This window comes from Sebastes fasciatus, chromosome 16 (assembly GCF_043250625.1).
Source record: "Sebastes fasciatus isolate fSebFas1 chromosome 16, fSebFas1.pri, whole genome shotgun sequence".
Classification (NCBI taxonomy): domain Eukaryota; kingdom Metazoa; phylum Chordata; class Actinopteri; order Perciformes; family Sebastidae; genus Sebastes; species Sebastes fasciatus.
Window position 1 is genome coordinate 3,424,136 of NC_133810.1, and position 20,094 is coordinate 3,444,229.

The 20,094-nt window shown below is 41.7% G+C and overlaps 1 protein-coding gene across 8 annotated transcripts in view; it reads right to left on the bottom strand.

The window, feature by feature from the left end:
* The window catches only part of sgcd (sarcoglycan, delta (dystrophin-associated glycoprotein)), a 618,307-nt gene that overhangs the window by 286,955 nt on the left and 311,258 nt on the right, over nucleotides 1–20,094 (bottom strand). For 7 of the 8 annotated variants that reach the window (XM_074611818.1, XM_074611822.1, XM_074611821.1 and 4 more), the window contains 2 exons: nucleotides 18,530–18,653; nucleotides 10,036–11,816 (listed from right to left, as the gene is read on the bottom strand). In XM_074611818.1, the coding sequence (XP_074467919.1) occupies nucleotides 11,631–11,816; nucleotides 18,530–18,653 (310 nt within the window). In that variant the 3' untranslated portion in view covers nucleotides 10,036–11,630. Of the gene's footprint in view, nucleotides 1–10,035; nucleotides 11,817–18,529; nucleotides 18,654–20,094 lie in introns of those variants that run through there. The other variant, XR_012590425.1, reaches the window with a different exon arrangement.

A 20,094-nucleotide genomic window follows, 5' to 3' on the forward strand; every position in this document is an offset into this window, starting at 1 on the left:
GTGTCAGGTGGAAGTAATCATTTTAAAATAAGTTTGTTGATACAATTTAGATAGCATCTCAGTTCGTAAATACAAACTGTATACAGAAAGTGTAATACATTTAAGAGCGTTTACTGACATAATCATCATTGCATTATTGCAATGCATTCTATATCCATTTGTTTGCATAGAATGTGTGAGGCTCCCCTTTGTGTACATCACGGTACAAACAGAACAAAACATCCTGCAAGTCACAAAAATGACAAAAAAATGAAATTCTCAATCTCACAAATCTCACATTTCCACACTTTTATAATCTGTGACCAGTGCCGATGTCAAGGATCCACAACTGGTACCTTTATGGTTATCAAGCGACAACAGGGTGAAGAAAAAAATCCCCTGATATGAAACAGATCGCTGTATTCACACTCAGTTGGTACATGTTGAAAACAGGACAGAATGACATCAGAAGTGATGGATTAATTTGTTTCAGAGTTCGTGTTCTGCTCTTTGTTCTCCACTGAAATGATATTATTCATTTTCAAAAGGTCACGCGGCACATTCTTGTGAAAAATTACCACACCTGGATCAAACAACACTGCAAATACATTGGTGAGCATTGGTTTTAGCCACCAGATGTGCATGATTTACCTTTTTTAAGTAAAAAAAAAAGTCTTTACAGCTCTGCGTGCACATTCATGTGCAGGTAAACCCCGACCACCTGATACACCTGGCAGATGAAACAGAAATGAAAATCTTACAATCAATCTACAATTAATCTTACAAATATACGGCACTCAACATCTGGTGATAAATCTCAGCACAGGTTGATAAATAAAACTTAAATGACAACCAGGGAAGAATACACTTCCTATCCACCAGATGAAACGCTGAAATTCAAATCACTTGCATTATTTTAATGACCGAATCAGACTTTTAGAGTAGAATCAGATCCAAGAACAGCAGCTGTTGTTTTCCTGCAAATGAAGAAGTTCTGTAACACCCGAAATCAAAACTGGTCTGTGTTTCTAATTTCAGCCAGAACTGTCCAAACCAAACTGTCGCTTGCACAGCGAGGAAAGCCTGTTCCTGTTCGGCATGGAGAAAACGTGCAGAGCTGCAACGATTAATTGATTAGTTGTCAACTATTAAATGAATCGCCAACTATTTCGATAATCAATTAACTTGATTTAAGTAATTTTTTAAGAGAAAAAAAGTTAAAATTCTCTGATTCCAGCTTCTTAAATGTGATTAATTTCTGGTTTCTTTACTCCTCTATGACAGTAAACTGAATATCTTTGGATTGAGGACGTCATCTTGGGCTTCGGGAAACACTGATCAACATTTTCTGACATTTTCTAGACCAAACAACTGTTAAATTAATCGGGAAAATAATCAACAGATCAATCGACTGTGGAATTAATTGTTAGTTGCAGCCCTAAAAACGTGCAACAGTTGAGCAGATTCAATCAGAACCACCACCGTTAAACACCGGACTTGTAGTAATAAAATATTTAAACCAACTTCAAACAACGCAGGTGATTTTAATATTTGATCACAGGTGAAATCACTTCTCTGTGGGAACTTGCTCGACAAATAAAGCACAGAAACTAGCCTCACTGATCTGTGCTTTAAAACATATTCCATAGTTCAAGTAAAGTACTTCATGTAGTCCTTTAGGTAACACTCTTTAAAAAAAGAGGAAAAAAGCTTTTTCTTTCTCCTTTTAGTTGAGGCATGAGACAGAGAGAAGCCCGGTCAATAACTCCCTCTCAGCTTTATGGCCGTCTTATTCCAATAATCCAAGAGAAAAAGTCATCTCTAAAGAGAGTGGCTCTTTGTATGAAGAAGCTCTTTTGTTTAAAAGACCTGCTGTGAAATGGCTCAAAATCATGAGAAATCTTTGCCTTACTGTGAAAAGACGTTTGACTTTGAGACGTCCTCGGTTAGCCATCAGCGTTGGTGAAATGACAAAGGAAGAGCTGTTGAGTGAGAAGTCAAACCCTTCTGATAACAGAGTGAAGCCGGCATATCGAATGTGTGATGGATGGGGAAGCCGCTAATCGTGCATCTTTTGATAGTTATGATAAAAACATTTATATACGACTTGTTGCCAGTTTCACTCAGATAACATCAGTTGTTTTAAAATATCTGCAAATTGGACACAGGACAAAAAACTTTAATGACTAAGATGAATACTTTTCGTGAGTGAATCGCCGCCGCCGCCGCTGCTCAGTGAAGATTGGCTAATGAGCCAACCCCGCTGCCGCCCATTCTGCAGGCCTCCAGCTGCTCTGAAACACAGATCAAAAACTCGCTCTCTGCAGTCTGGCCTCGCCGTCATAAACTGAAGAAAGCGAGGAGCGCGGCTTAATCTGGGGTGGCACCGGTTCAATCGGCTGATAACACTAGCAAACAAGAAAGGAGGCGTGAACCGGAGTGAACTCTGAGCGGGGTGCTCAGCGTGAGGGGTCGGGTGAAAACGATCAAATTAACATACGCTGAAGGAAATGGAAGTTTGTGCTGCAGCTTTAAAAGAGTCTGTTTTAAAGGATTGAATATCTGACTGTTTCTGGAACAACTGTTGGCATCTTGGTCACAATAGGCCTGAACTTAAATAACCGCCTGCATCTTCCATTCTTAAAAAACACAGAGAGACAGTTCAGACTGTTTTCTCTGGCTTCATTAACACCTGACAAAAAGCTCCAGGGCGTGTTTTTTATTTTATTTTAAACCTCTTTTCCTTCAGTGGTTCTTATTCACATGTCAGCTGTTTTTTTACGCTCAGAGACAAAAAAGGCATCAAGACTCTCTGGAAACCAATTTCACACATATGATTACTCATGTGCCATCAGAACGATATAGCTCCGCGAAGATGATGAAGACATCAGCGAAATGTGGAAACCGGGTGAATCAGGAAGATAAAAACACAGTGCTGTTTTATGACATTTTGCATATAGATTAAATCCAGTATCACTCTTCAATGTCCCAGTTTCTGTACGGATCACTAATGGTATACGATCAGGAGATATCATGAGATGGATAGAAGTAGCAGAAAAGCATTTTCAACATATGTCTCCTGTCTTGTCTGACGTCTTTATCTCCAAAAATGAAACATTTGAAAACTGTTGCATTTATAAACTCATGATAATGATAAAAAAACTCCTCAAACTGACCCAGAAATATACGCTACATCGTCATTTTTGACAATTAACAAAAGGTTTAAGGTGGGTTTAGAAATGTTTAATGAAGAAGAAGAAAATCTTAGACATTGCATTAACTTTGTCAAGTTATGATGAGTTTGATTTTGAAATTGAGCTTTTCATTTGTGTTGCTTTTGTTGTCGTGTCAGGTTATATATATCCGGGACAGGGGACAGCAACCTGCGTCTCCGGAGCCACATGCGTCTCTTTAGCTCCTCTCCAGTGGCTCCCTGTGGATTTATAAAAAAATTAGTGGAAATGAATAACTGTTTTTTTGTTTACATTTTCATTTTTATTTATCATTGTTGTAGGTCTATGGTACGACGGTACGACGGAGTATTAGGGCCACGTTGAGGAAAAAAAAAAATCGGAGATTTCGAAAATAAAGTCATAATATTACGAGAATTATGTCATAGGTTTACGAGAATAAAGTCATAATATTGCGAGAAAAAAGTCATAATATTGCGAGAATGAAGTCATAGGTTTACGAGCAAAAAGTCGTAGCATTATGAGATTAAAGGCATAATATTATAAAGTAGTAATTTTACGTTATTTTATGTCATTTTCTTTTCTTTTTTTTTTCTCGTAAACTTCTGACTTTTTTCTTGTAATATTATGATTTAATTCTTGTAATATTAAGACTTTTTTTCTCGTAATATTATGACTTTATTCGCATAATATTACGGCTTTTTTCTCGTAAACTTTTCTCGTAAAATTACGACTCATTTTTGACCAAACACCAGAAATAAAGTCTACAATTTAAATTGTTTTGGGTTTTTAAATTCCATGTTTTCAGGTAATTGTTCAGTTATACTTTCTGTAAATCTGATTTGCCAACATGAAGACCTAGATGCATCTCAAAGCCTTTTCCACATCGCCAGGAATATAATAATAAATGGTGGAGAAATACTGAATCATTTTTAGTAGTCAAATTTAAATCTTTAGAGCCAGAAAAATACTGGAATCCGCCCCATGACGTACACAATAAATGGTAGTTTTCTACTGTAATACACCTGCAAATTCACAGAAAGAAATACTAGAGACATGACACCCAATGTCAAATCAGTAAAATGAAGCATGTCGACAAGAAATAAAACACAGTTACAAACTAGATGTTGAAAATGTCTTCTTCCATAATTCTGTGTCATCTCCCCCCGTCCTCCGTTCACCATGTACGCTTACAGTATAAGCTGTAGCAGACATATTTGCACTGCAGATGAAAAGGAATTTAGTCCAGTGAGTGATGCTCGGCCTAAGGAAGCAAATGACTTCCTGTTTCTTTAAGGATGAGACGTCTTCAAATTCAGATCAAAGTCACAGTTTTCTCAGATGGCCTGAAACCAGCTTCTAAAAGCTCTGAAAAAGAAAAAGTATTTAGACTTTCTTCTTACTGACTTCACTGATATATGATATTTGTATTACAGCGTGAGACACTAGAGAAGGAAAACGTTATAAACATGACCATCAGCCTGTTGAACCATCAGCTTGTCCCACTTATCATTACTCTTCAGTTACACTTTCAGTTATATGACATAACATAGCTAATTCTACATTCGAGTGAATGCAGCATTAGTTCTATGCTAACAAAATGATTTTTGTATTAGCATGTTAAAGGTCCCATATCATGCTCATTTTCAGGTTCAAACTTGTATTTTGTGTTTCTACTAGAAAATGTTTACATGCTTTAATGTTAAAAAAAACACTTTTATTTTCCTCATACTATCTGCTTGAATATACCTGCATTTACCCTCTGTCTGAAACGCTCCGTTTTAGCACATTTCAACGGAATTGCAACGGAATTGCGTTGCTAGGCAACAGCTTGGGTCCATGTTTACTTCCTGTCAGCTGATGTTATTTACATACACTGCAACGGAAAAAAAACTGGTACACATTTAGAATGTTTATGTTTAAAATCGTGTAATGGTCTAAATATTGTATATTTGTGACATCACAAATGGACAGAAATCCTAACAGCTTGTTTCAAACACACAATTTCTGAATACGGGCTGTGTGTATTTCTCTGCATATTGAGCGTTTTGATAGTTTAACAGTATTTATATAGCACTTAAACCTGCTTTATAATATAAAAGACCTGAAAATCTCACTTTTTACAATATGGGACCTTTAAACGATAAAGTTATCATATTTAATTTTTTAATTTAGATATAGTTGGAAAAAAAGGGAGAAGAGTCTGCAGTGTTTCTTGTTCAGTACTTAGAATTTATTACCCGATTTGACTGTTATCGGCTCATTAAATGGCCGTTATCAGTCGTTATCAGCCTCATAGATGTGGGTCAGTTGGGGCCTGCTACACCTACTACGTTGTAAAACTGAGTTTTACAGACTCGAGGTCACTGTCGTCTTCATTTATTCTTTCTTTCGGTGATCATCCATGTGAATCCATGATAAAACCTACTAATGGGTGTAGCAGGCCCCTTCTGACTCACATCTATGAGGCGTCATACTGATAACACCCATTTAATGGCCTGATGACAGTCTCACCGCCTGAATTTCTAGGTGTTTTTTTCTTGTCAGAGAGGATCCAATAACTACTGCATCCATTTGAACAACGCCTTTTTTTATTTTGGCATCTTTGAAAACTACTCCATGAACGGCAGTTTCAGACTGAAGAATGAAGAAAAATGTAAATATTCAGGATGGATGTTAGGAAGCAAGTACAGAGCACTCAGCGTGAAAACACAGGGCTGCATCACAGAATGTGACGTACTGATCGATCAGCAACATAATCCACTGGGTCACGCCTGATCAGTGACATCATCAGATGACCTTTAGGTTACTTTGACTCCAAAATGTGTGCATTGCGCACTCGTATGTCAAAGTAAACAAAGTCTGATTGATAATATTGTTCATGAGTGGATTTTTGTTGCCTGTCTCTGTACCATTATTTAACCCTGTGCATCATTTCCTTCTCTTGACTTTTGGTTTTCTGTGTTTGCTTCTCTGAGAATCATTCAACACGCTCTGTGGAGCAGAAAAACAAAACAAAAGCTCACTCGTAGTAGCACACAACTTTACACACACAGCACACTTGGAGAGAATGCAAAGACCTCGGGCCCAACAGAACAACAACAACAAAACAAAACAAAAGAAAAGCAGGTTTGTGTTTGTGTGAAACATCTGAGCTCAGCAGGAGAGACGAGTACAGCAAGGAGAAGGCATAAAAACAAAAAACGGCTTGTTCTCCACAGGCGGACATCGTATACATCGCTGTACATGCTAACTCAATGAATCCTTTAACATTATTTTTTTTGCCCTTTTAGTATAAAAACACATACCGATGTACATTATAAAAAAGGCTTTCCTTTTTGTAAAAGAGCAGTGTTTTCTCTTCCGTCGGCGTGTATCGTCTGATGCGCACCGACGCCTTTATGTTTACATTATTTACAAATACAACCGTATAAAAATTTTGTATTTCTCTTGTGTACATGTATTCAAAAAACAAATACATCAGATAGGTTCAATTTTGTAGTGAAATATTTCTGAAAGTCCTTTAATATACTGCAACAGAGAAGCTGAGAGACAGCGAGAAGGTTGGTACACCTGACTCTTAAAAAGGATGTGACACTTTAAACAATGTAAGATATAAATAAATGCTATGTGCTGCTTTGAGGAGTTATCACAAGCCACTGTGTCAAAAGGTCTAGTTTCTTGTTGGTGTTCACCCAAAGATCTTTATGTCTTTATACACGCTGTTATTGCATCTTAAAACAAGTCAGTCACCCAGAAAAAATGTTGGCATTGTATGTTTCTGCAAACCACGGGAAACGTTGAATGTCAAGATTTCTGGTTTCTGAACCAAAAATGTGTTTCATAAATACGATTCATAGCAGCCTCGAATGACGCCTGCAGAAAGGCCCAATGCCATGTGGTTAATGTTGTGAAACCATTGGTAAAGTAACAAAACAATTTGGTTAAGGTTAGAAAAAAGTAGCATATCAACGTAATGTAACAACGCAGGGTAACAACGTAACGTAACAATGTAATATTAATGTAACGTAAAGTTAGGGCTGTCAAAGTTAACGCGATACTAATGCTTTAACGCAAATTTGTTTTAATGACACTAATTTCTTTAACGTATTAACGCAACTTACGATTATACAATTGTATAATTGTACAATTGGGCTCAGTTTTAAACAACGTGACGTTACAACGCGACGTTACAACGTGACATTACAATGCGACGTTACAATGTAACTAATTAAATAACAACCGCCTTTAGCAGACTTTCTTACGTAACGTTAAGGTTTCACACGGGACACCAACAGCGGTGAAAGTCCCGTGTCGTGCCGACACGTTCAGTATGAAGAGCACAACGTTGCAGATGTGTTCATTAGAAATGTTTCCATATCGGCTGTTGCAAATTCAACTCCTTCGCCAGACATGAACGTTGATGTTGGAGGACGGTGCAAAAGATTCAATGACAACCACTTCTTTTTACGTCTACTTCCAGCATTCTTTTGAAATTGTTGCTCAATCAATCATCAATCTATTTGTATATTTTGGAGTTCAAACACATTGGAAATGGTTGTTTTTCTTCTCCCTAATAAACCAAAACCGTGACCCAAAAACCACAATACAAACTGAACCGTGAGCTTGTTGAACCGTTGCACCACTACTATAGTTGTACTGTTAAGGATGATTATAAAGGGGTTTGAATAAAGCTAGGAATCTACAGTGCTTTAGTTATTGCATAAAAATACAAAACAAGAAAGAAGTGGTCTTGCCAAAGTGGTCTCCACCTACAGGAAGAGAATCCATACGTTACAAATGACCATGCTTTTAGCATCTTAAGACACCAGATTTGAACCTGTTAAGATGCAAAACAAGTGTGCAAAGACATAAAGATCTTAACGTGTTGGAGAAAGTAGCTGGCTAAGTAGTCTGCAATAAGCAGTGGAAATCAGACCCATCAGTGCTGTAATCCGTCTGTTAAACTCCACAGGATCACATGTTCGTCACTTCAAACATTAACAGAAACACACACATGTTTTCACACAGAATATTTGATCATAAAAAAGCAAATGTAAAAAGAGCGTCACCCGAAACTGAAGTGGTAAATAATAGATAAATAAAAAACAACTCATCCTTTTGCAGAGTCAGGTGCTGACAGCAGTGGTCGCTACAGTCAGATGTGGGCTGAAGGTCTTTGCATTCACACAGAGGGAGAGAGAGGTTTGTGAGTGGGGATGAAACTGAACTGAAATATCAGAGATCATGTTACTCGTTGATGCCAAAGAAAGTCTGTGTGATGTGCTTCTTCTTGCCACAAGTGCATCGACGTAAGGCACAGGCACAGTTCCCCCTCTTTCAACAGAGTGGCTCGCATTAGTTTGTTTGTCCTTTTTGTAAAAATGTCCCAGTGCAAGAAACAAGTAGGGTGACCACCGCCGAGGTTCCAGCAGCTGACATTGAACATGTATAACATTATAGTCTGTTTTGTGTGATTGAAACAATTATAGCCGGAGGTTGAGCTGTTTTTTTATACTTGTCTTCATTGTCGGAGTGTTAGGAGGGTGATGTTGTTTTGGCAGGAAGAGACATGGACGGAATTTATGCATTTAAAACAGACATTATGTGAAATTAAAACAGTTTTCTATTCAGTTTAAAATCAAAAGATTACATAAAAAAACACCTAGTAGACCAGTGGTGTCATGTTCACATCATATCACAACAAGTGTAGGACCTGGGCGACATCGCTCCGCTACAACATGGAAACGATCATGTTGTTGAGTTGTTGTTAACACTTTCTAAACAAATAATCCCCATGAAGGAACCGTTGCTAGCACTGGGAAGCTAATTTTAATGTTTTTTTTCCCCATATGGGTGAGTGTGATATGACGTGAACATGAGTCATAGCTTGTCATACACTTTGATAACACAAATTGTAACAAATGGGCTGAATATTTTGTGATATAGAACTTCACTGCAATGTTTACCTTTGGCCCAATCACTTAAAAGTTAAGATTATGTTTTGTCACATAGGTACATCATAGACTGTATATAAAGATGAACGACATGACAGCTCCCCGAAGTGAAGCCAAAACATCTCCATCGCCCCCTGGTGGCTGGCTGCAGTATAGATCATAAGTCCCGCCTCTTCCATGTATGTGGATGCGACATGGGTCAAACTAAGAAGTCAAAGTACACTTCAAATACATTTTTCCTAAAGATGGATTCTGTCATTTTGGATAGTTCTCATCACGCTGATGTTTGTTCATGTGTTAATTTTTTTGATAAGTTTGGTTTTAATTAGTTATTTGATGCTATAAAAGAGGGTGAAACGTCATGATTAGGGATGCACCGATACCACTACTTTTCAGACAAAGTATAAGTACTTACATTTGGGTATTCGCCGATACCGAGTACCGATACGAGTACTTCTCTGTGCCAAAAGACCCTCGTTAACAGCCAGCTGGAGGGTGTGAGCGACACACGGCTATCTGGGGAGTCCCGCATACGAGGCGGTGCGCCGCCACCGGCTCTAGTTTGGCTTGGAAAAGCTCGGGGCGAAGGTGCTTCCCGGGACCGTGGACATAGTGTCACCGGGTGGACTGTCCTTAGTGCGCCTGAACAACGTCGTGCCCCCAGGGCGGGGCTCGGCCCACGAAAAGGGGCCAGGGGTCTGTGGCGATGTCTGCAACCTACCTGACCCGTCTTGAAACACGGACCAAAGAGTCTAACGCACACACAAGTCAGAGGGTGCAAGCAAAACCCCGTGGCGCAATGAAAGTGAGGGCCGGCATGTGCCGGCCCTGGTGGGATCCTGGCCCCGCGGGGTTGAGCGCACCACCGGCCTGTCTCGCCCGCACCGTCGGGGAGGTGGAGCGTGAGCGCGTGTGAGAGGTTAACGTCAAGCTGCCGTAAAGTGGTATCGGTGCCGTTGTATCGGAGCCGTTTTGCGAGTACGAGTACATGAGCACATGAGGACAGTATCAGACCCGATACTCGATATCTCGGTATCGGCGCATTCCTACTCTCTAGCCAAACAGCTACCGTGGTGCCAACGTAGCAGCTAGGTGGCCGACATTAGAAAGCCGCAGCCATGCTCGGCTCGTGATTGGCTCAGTCTGGTGTGTGGGCGAGAAGTGGAGACACGTTGTCCATCTATATATATATATACAGTCTATGAGGCACACTAACAGCAAATAATGCATAAACACATATAAAGCACATACACTTCTGGATCTGGATCTAGTTTTGACTGAAATAGAACTAATCTGAGACCCGTGGATGTATTAGAGAGCTGGATACAGCGCCACACATCAGCCTTGCTGACAATTTGCCCCAGAGGCCAAAGTTATGTTGGTAAAACTTTCCCCGAGCCCAGAGAAAATTGATTTAAACATGAGTGACATCATCCCAATGCAAAGTCTATATGGGCTGAGCGGGCCCGTAAACTGGAAAACCTTTTTTTGCTTGTGTACTGGCCGAGCAAGTGAATGGGTACCATTTTGGAGTATCCAGTACTTATAATACATCCATGTCCAAGTGTTCTTTACACCATCTTATATCCTGGCCCAATAATGAAGTGCTTATAGCATGCCTATGGGGCTTTAAACAACCAATCATCTCAATGGATCCAATCAAGAAAAAGAGAAGTTGAGGAAAAAGGAGAAGAAGAACATAGGGGAGGAGCCTGTTGCCATGGTGATCACCCTAGTGATTCTGGTACTGAAATGCTCTTGAGGGAGAAAGGGAACAGATCAGTAAATCTCCGGGAGATTTTCCTCCTGGAGGCTCCTACGAGCGACGTTAAAATATGTATACCGTGTGAATGCATGTCTGTAAGCTAGTGTGTGCATCTGTATGTGTGCAGTGTGACTGTTAGGGTCAGACCGATATATATTACCAATACTGTCAGCCAGTCAGCGTCCTATATTCCCAATATCATGTACAGTAGATTTCCTTTCCTGACCTCAGTTGTATTAAAAAGTTGTTAAAACCTGCAATGAAACACATTTTTGTTTTTCCAGTTTAAAAGCCTGTTAACTCCTGCTATGTATAAAGAGCTCAGAGAGATGTTGACGAAACTCATCGGAGAGTTTTTTAGTGTCCCGTGATGCTCTAAATGCTGATTTCAAAGGCTTTTCCACGTAGAAAATCAAGGGAGAAAATATCTTTTAGCATTGAAATATTGGCACAAAAATCAGCAGCTTCAATCCAAAATTTTCTGTATTGGCTTGTTAAAACATATCGGCTGAGCCTAAACATCAGTCTGAGTGCTTGTGATTGTAAAGTGTATACGTCAGTGTGTCTGTATAGGTACAGATTGTTTATATTTCCATCAGCTCTGGCAGTCTTTGTATGTAGTGTTTGCTGTCGATCAGTCCTGGAGGCAGGCGATATGTGTACATCTGTCTGTTTATTGCCCCGTCTTTCTCTCAGGGGTATCTCTGTGTTTTTATTTATAATTGTATGTTATCAGTCCTAGAGGCAGACATTGTTGCTGATCTGGCAGGTGGATCCGGTGCCGGCCAGGGACAGGAAAAGCCTCCCGTTGGGGCAAAGGCAAACCTCGTAGACAGTCTGCCTGTTCCCGGAGGACGAGGAGCTGGTGGAGGCCTTCCCCTCAGGCAGCCCCATCAGGCGAATCCTCCGAGCGTCCAGAGAGATCTGGTGTTAGAGGGAGAGAAAACTGGTTACATTGGATGTCAAACGACATTTTAATGTCAAACAAAGAATCGAGTGATATGACACGTATCATGATACGGGGGTTACAATTCAATATATGGCTATATATTGCAATTTTTTTATAGTATAGTAGAGTTAATCTGTTAAAGGGACTGTTTGTAACTTCTTACACGTATAAATCATTGCAGGTCGGTGTCCCATGCGCGCTCGCGTGTGGCTACGCTGTTCAGAAAAGACTCCAACACAAACTACACGGAAGCACCAAAAACGAAAAGTTGTATCTAGTGAAGCCCGTCTGTTAAACAGTGTTGGCCGCGGTCGGAGGACGCGGGGGAGACCGTAGCTTTGGTCTCCAGGACCGGAGTCTCTGCTGTACTCTGCTCCTCTGCTTGCCTTCACTCACACACCGCGCTCGTTCTCGCTCTTTCGCTCCACCTCTCACGTGCATGCTGCTCACTCCACACTGCAGAAGAGTTAGTTTAGCTCTGAGAATATCTAGTGAATGTTCAGTGGACGTTTGTGCAGAAATAACTGCTGCAGCTCCTCCAGACCAACAGAGGTTTCCCGTGTCTTGTGAAGTGACGGGGCTCCGCAGAGAGAAACGTTATCGTCTCCGACCAAAACTCCGGTGTCTCCCCTGTTCCCTCCGGCCGCGGTCGGGAGGCTGAGGTAGGAAAAGCCAACACTAGGATCAGCATTGATTCATGGAGAGACCTTCGTCTGGTCAGCTAACATTACTGCCAAGCAGCTGAAATATAGAGTGATATTGTGCTTTTAGCTGACGTGTGTCACCTCACTGTTTTGATAGATGCTCGTTCATGACTATGTAGAGCGAGCACAAGCACGAGCAACAGGACGCTGACTTTCGTTGACTTAATGGGCACAGATGTCGCTGTTAACAAGCAATTTCTGATTCCTACATAGAGTCTCTTTAATCTCTGCATGTAAACTATTCATTAAAAATCTATAGTGTTTTTGAGAATTGAAACATAAAATCGCAATACTCAATTTTTTTTCCGTACACCCCCAGTCACCATTGAGCTCCGTATGAACGCAGTCCTGCAGTCAAAAAAATACTTAGCTCTTCCCCAGGTCACCTTGCAGCAACCGAGATTCATTGTTTCCCAATAACATATCTTGAGGTCATAATGGGTTCAGAAAGTCTGATATATTATGTTGAAGTTTGGACTTCTCGGTTGAATTATTGTGACTTTGGACATGCTATCCACCTGCTGTTTAAAGGACAAGTCTAAGTTAAGTAGTTTCTTGTTGGCTGATGGTGAATTAAGGTGTTTGGACTGATGCCAGCTGGACAGGACCGTTCTGTCGATGGTCCGGATGTGTAACTTCTGGCCGAAAACCAGTTTACAGCTTATCTTCAATCTCCCTAAAATCACCTCTCCTCAGTGAACGTCTGCATGTCCTGTCTCTACCTGTTCACGTCACAACCACACTTTACAGTCTGGATCCTCGCTCTGCATTCAGACCAGAAGATTCACACATTTTCTTTCTTTATAGGCTAAAAGAAACTCATCTTTTTCCCCTTTCATCTTTACCTCAGCTCACCCCCGCCGTATCTTCTCGTCTCTTCACTCTAATTGCTCTCAAAGTAAATCTCTTCACTCGCTCTCCGTAGCTTAGCTTTTGTTTTTTCTTGCCAGAACTTCTACCTTACAGGAGTGCACTATACTGTCTCTGGCTTTTAACACCTTAGCACTCCACATTGTTGGTTGCATAGAATGTTAAGTGGTCTACATATTGAACTAAATAGTGGCATTTATCCAGATTGATTTCCATCCCTACTCGTAGTGTATTCCATCTCTTTTAGACATTCAGTGCACAGTGACTGGATATCTGTGTGAAGTGGAGTGAATGATAAAGGTTATGTGTTGGATTTGAAGCAGCGGCAGATGGGATATCTATAAGAAAAGTCACCCAGAATGCATCTGCTTGGCATCACCTCTGTGGACAAATCTCTCACGTTAAGACAATCCAGCCCGTTCTCATTCCCAGGGCGTCAAATACCGAGGCTTTTTCATGGCTGCAAAAGGCACCCTTTAGCACCATGAGACGCACTGGGCTTTCCATTAACTACGATGCAAACCCATCCGCGCCAATAGTAAATGCTCAGAGAAAGTGCTCGTCAAATACCGCCGTTTGGTCAGCGCCCCTCGGAATCATAAACCAACATGTGGAGGCACCCTTTAGCAACAGTATGTGACGAACCGGGCTTTACCCGTGGCGTTATTCGACGGTTGGAGCAAGTGACATAGTATTAATAGCTTTAGAGTTCGCTAAGGGCGTGTGGGAGGGATGGTGGATTGGTCAAACACATACAAGACTTTCAACCGGTGATCATGTCCTGTGAGAAACTAAAAGTAATGTTGAATTATTTGGCACGTCAGTCATTAGTCATGTGACTCGTCAGTCCCGTGAGTCACGTGAGTCGCTGACCAGCGAAGTTAAGGTCAACCACGACCGTTTCCTAACCCTACCTAACTGGTTATGTTGCCTAAACCTAACTTCCTGTGAAACAGAAGTTTATTTTGAAATAACACTATGCATGTAAGAAGTGTATATTAATACGATCCGATGCCGAGGGGCACTGACCAAACACTACTTGCTTGTGCAGAAAACAAAAACAACATTTACTCCTCTAACCCTAACCCTAACCCGTAAACCCTATTTGACGAGTTGGGGGTGAATATGTGTTGGTTTGTTCGTGTCCCGTGTTCACAACGCTCAGTTTCATTTTCACTTTACAAACGTAGTAGTTTTAAGCCCAATGTTTTTGGTTAGTTTGAAGCTTTTTCCTAAACCTAACTAAGTGGTTGTGTTGCCTAATCCTAAAGTGACGCCAAGGGTAACTATAGTGGTTTTGATGCCAAAAATAAAGCGATGCCAATGGGCACGACAAAGCGGCAGGATATGTGACGAGTTAGGATGAGAACGTGTTGGACACTCACACACTATAAAACCAGCTGTGTACGGTCAGATATGCAGATCAATCAGCAAATTACGCCTAAATTGTTATATTTTGTGAAACATTTTGTTGATAAAGACAGAATATTGTTCATCTGAACACCCTGTCCTGCTGAAACCTGAGCGTAACAAAACAAAGGTCATTCCTCTCGTCTCCTGAGGAAAAAAAAATAGAGCAAAACACCAGAAAATTCATTCTGCCACACCGCCACAAACACACATACTCACACCAGGCTACTCATCCGCTCATTTCACTCCCTTCAACCCCACATTGATTGGAACAAACTGCCTTTCTCCCTCTGCACAGACAAGAAGCACTGCTGCATGAATCCCATCTCTGTGCCCGAACCTCCCCTTCCTTCCTCCCCCCCGCCGGCCTCCTGGGGCTCGTAGAGGGCTGGTGTCTCTCCGGCCGATGAGAGGCGGAGCTCTCCAGCCATAAAAAAGGTAAAGGAGCCATTACCAGGCGCCTCTGGGAGGCATCGCCGTCAAATGACCTGGAACACTTTTAAAGCAGAGTCCCAGCTGACTTCCTCAGACAGCTGCTGCTGAACAAATCTTTCACCACGAGGGGCAGACAGTGTGAGACACTGTGTGTAAGAGTGTGTGGCTGGGTGATCTTCATGTGTGTGTGTGTGTAGCTGAGAGTGTGATTGTGCGCCAGTGAAGGACAAAAGTATATATAGATGAAGCAAGTACATGTAAGGACTCATTGTTTTTAGTTTTTACAGATTTTCACTGACAAATACAGAGATAGTTTGAACAGATTTTTTTTTTTTTTTTTTATTTATGTGTTATTTTACTTTCCTTGTAGTTTTCTGTTACTAATTTCCCAGGACTTTCCTACCTGGCGTGCATTAGTGATGTAGTGAAGTGCCCTAAACTTGCATTCTATCTAACAGCCAGCAGGGGGCGACTCCTAAATTAACTCCATAATGAACCGTTTAACCGTTTACCGACATTAAGCATTTTAACAGATTAACGCTATCGGTTAAAACGGTTAAAAGAAATGTTAATAATTAATTAAAAAGCTGAGAAAAACTTAGAGGAGCGGCTCGTCACTTTAAGGAGAAAAGCTGGTCCACCTTAACAGCCAACCTTAAGAGGCGGAGCCGGAGTTGCAGGATACAGGAAGTCGGCTCCGGTCTCTCCAGCTCGCTTCAGCGGAGCGGAGGAGTTGTAGTTTCGTAGCATTTATTCACCGACAAATAAACTGTCCACACACTGCTACACCTACAATCACAGCTAGAACGCCACCAACAACCTCACACTCACCGCCAACACACACACGGTCTGTCGGAGACTCACTAAAGTTACGCAGACTACGTGTGGCGGCGGCGGTGAGAGCGAAGCCTCCGGCAACGCTAGAGCTGATAACGTAAAACAAATACACACACTATTGGACACTCGCTTAAGTTATGCCGGGCAGACACACAGCTGACAACCTGCTAAACTAAACTAAATGTGCGGTGGAGACTTTTACTGGGAAAGTGGCTTCATGTCCGCGACACTACACGCAGCATCGTAGCTGCTGAGTTAACGCTCCCAGACGGTGAACTGTAGACTCCCATCAACGAACATCTGTTGTGCTCCTGCAGCTGCGGTTAATAATCGGTTAACGAGGGTCGGTTAAGAACATTTTTAAAAATTAGCATCCCTAGAAGTCACCCTTTAAGAGAATGTGTAATCGAGTGTCAGTTACGTAACTATGAGTGGCTTCAGGAATCACTGCCTATAAGCGTATGTGTGTGTGAGTCTATTTCTGTATCTGCCTGTGTGGTTTGTGGGTGTCTAATGACCAAAGCCACTCTGTAATTGCCGTGGCGGTGCCAACGAGGTCCTGCAGAGAGACTGTGTGTAAGACAGAGGTTTGACAAATGGACATTTGCAACACTAATGGAGCGTGAGAATGTGATTCTAATTATATGAATTGACCATCGTGAGTTCAACGGCCTCACTTTAGACCACACGCCCGTGAAAAACTGCATCGAGACGCGGCGCAGGCGTGGCTACTGTGGCTACTCCAAGGTCACCTTCTCTCTCTCCTCGTCCATCTCATACCAGAGCCCGTCTTAATGTATGGAAATGTTTTTGTGGGAAACTTTTAAACACTTTCTTCTCCCCTAATCCTCCTTCGCTGATTTGAACAGATCTGACATGACACGACTGGAGCAACCTAAGGTGGGAAATCCTTTTATCAGCTCAGCCGACCGTGATGAATGCGAGGACTGATGTGTGTAACGAATCGGGGGATGGTTGGAGGAATTTAGGAGCAGGGAGGAAAGGATGAAAGAAGCAGCATGAGGATGAGGAGTGGATCAGAGAACAAGGGTGGAAAAGATGGTAAATAAGCAAAGTTAAAGACAGAAAGAGGACAGAGGGAGGAGGAGCGGGACAGGACGGGAAACAGGGAAAGATGGATGGAAAAATCCATCCAAAGTAAGTATGTGAAAGAGCCAAACTGGTGACTGAAGGGAGGAGAAAAGAAAGAGAAAAACAATCAACTTCTGTTCTCTATTTCCCTGTTTTCCTGTGAGTAACAGATTCTGGTGGACGGCCAGTATGTGGGAAATTGCCCAGCAGCCAATAAGCTAAATGCTGGTCCATGTTGGCCGAGGGAGCTAACTATTGTTTGGATTGTTTGCTAAAAATAAGTTTGGACAGGAGAAATATTGAATTGAGACAGAGCCCCGTCAGCCAGCATGGCTGGAGGACAAGAGAAGAACAACAACTCCTCAACTTGCCAGAACAGAGAGAGTGGGAGGATTTGTCTTTGTGCTGAAAGTACGTTTGAAATAAGAGGACAGCATTTAACAAAGGAAAATATGTTTTAAAGTTAATTTCCGGGAATAGACGGAGCTCCTGAGGCGATGGTACTTTCAAATTATGCTCGCTTTCCAACATCGTCGACCCTACCTTTAAGTTTAGGGAACATGTTTGGACTTAAAATAACTGCGTTTGAAAAGTGAAACTTCAGGTTGTGAACACAAAAGACAAGTACATATTGTTGCTTTCACTCCGTCTACACTACAGCGCTAATACAATCGATGATAAAACCTACTAGTGGGTGTAGCAGGGCCCTACTGACCCATATCTATGAGGCTATATAACTACTGATAACACCCTTTTAATCACCTGATAACAGTCTAACCGGCTGACATAAATGGCAAGAAAGACATTTGACTTGTCATATTAGTAAAAGCACATTAGCGATGGTCATGACAGTGAGACAGTGAGCCATCATGCATGATACCAGGACCCTTAAACTGAAGTAGTTAAATGGTATTCAGCCTTCACTTTATTATTTTACAACTCTGACATGTCAAAATGACTTCCCTAGAAAAAGCCGGTTAGTGACGGACTCACCTCTTTAAATGTTTTGTTCCAAAATAAGATAAGCTCGATAAAAGAATGATTGATAATATGGAAAGAGGGAAATGATAAGAGCTAACTTCAGTTCTTGTTTCACGAAGCTAAATCTTTCCAGACCTCATTTTTCATCTTTAAGAGATTCTGACAGATCAAAGGGGCAGCGAATATATATTTGCCAGTTTTTGAACCAGAACTTTCGAGGCTAATTTCGGTTTATCACAACCAACAGTTTATCTAAACCACTTTATTTCAGATGCCAGTGCACCCAAAATGTCACGAAATCGATATTAATATCCCCTCATTCCACAGGAAAACTGTGTGTGCACTATTTGTTGACACACCTCTCCGTCTTTGGACTCCAGTCGCAGCTCGTTCCTGCAGATGGCCTGGATGTCTCCGGCCTCGGCCAGGATCTGGATGCCTTTAGGAGCCTCCATCAGTAGGGAGCGAGTGGGAGACTCCAGCCTGGGAAGAGACAGAGAGAGAAGCACAACAGCTCTGTTACTGAGAACTGTTTAATGTTCGGATGAGTAGGAGAGCTCATTCTTAAATAACAAAAGATGGAGAGCAGGATAAGAGAGAAGTTCAAGCTGTGAATACACCCACAGTTTGTTTTCTTTGTTATGATCCTCATAGAAAAATTGGACTTTGTTCTATTTTGTTGAATCTGAATTGTGTCAAACGGCCTAATTAGAATCTAACAAGGTCCTGTGAACTAAAGCAGCCTGTTGTTTTAGGATGTTTTAGCAATCTATCTTCCTGACACTGTGCAGAAAGTAGCAGAGATTTGTTTTTTATCACTTACACCAATAACAAAAAACACTCTTCAGGTAATGAGAACCACCTCCACTCCAATTTTAGATGTTAGGCCATGTTAGGAGGCGCTTCCTCCCTTAGACGGAGGCCTAACATCCAGAGATGGCCTCAGTCTTATCGTCTAAAACTCAAATTGGTCCACATGTAAGAACACACTTGGAGGACCATCACCATGAGTGGAGTATAAACTGAGTGGATCTGACACTACAGCCCACCTGCACGCTGTGGCTGCTTAGACGTTCCTGTACGAGGATTAAAATCCGCCCACTCCTCTTCACATCTTGACAAAACCACTCAGAGCCACAAGCCCATCTTTACAGGAAGCAGCAAAGGTGTCAAAAGCTCCAGTAGATTCAGACCTGCAGAGGAGGTCTCTGTAGACTTCCTGTCACCGCGGCAGTTGTGGATAAAATACGTGATATTTTTCTCCATAGGGAAGGTTTCCATTGATATCACACACACACACACACACCCACACACACACGCACACATCATATTCAGCTGGAGGATTGTGAGCTTTTGTTCCGAGCGAGGAGCAGAGATATCTTCTGTTTATATGCGGATACAGTATATGATGTTCATTATCAGCTCTGGTGTATATGTGCTATATGTGTCTATATGTGTCTATAAGCAGGGAGTCTATATGCTAATATTACTGCCAAGCAGCTGAAATATAGAGTGATATTGTGCTTTTAGTTGACGTGGTTCGCCTCACTGTTGTGTATGTAGAGCGAGCACAAGCGCGATCAACAGGAAGCTGAGTTTCGTTGACTTAAAGGGACTATTTGTAACTTTCAGAAATGCTTGTTAACAGCGACACCTGTGGCCTTGAAATCAACGAAAGTCAGCGGGCTCGCGCTTGCTCGCTCTAAATATACCTGAACGAGCATCGCTCAACACAGTGAGGCGACACACGTCAGCTAAAACCACAATATCACTCTATATTTCAGCTGCTTGGCAGTAATGTTAGCTGACCAGACGAAGGTCTCTCCATGAACATGATTTAGATCTGATCCTAGTGTTGGCTTTTCCTGCCTCAGCGCAGGCTGAGGCAGCGGGGCTCTGCAAGCGTGTCTCCCTGCTCTCTCCG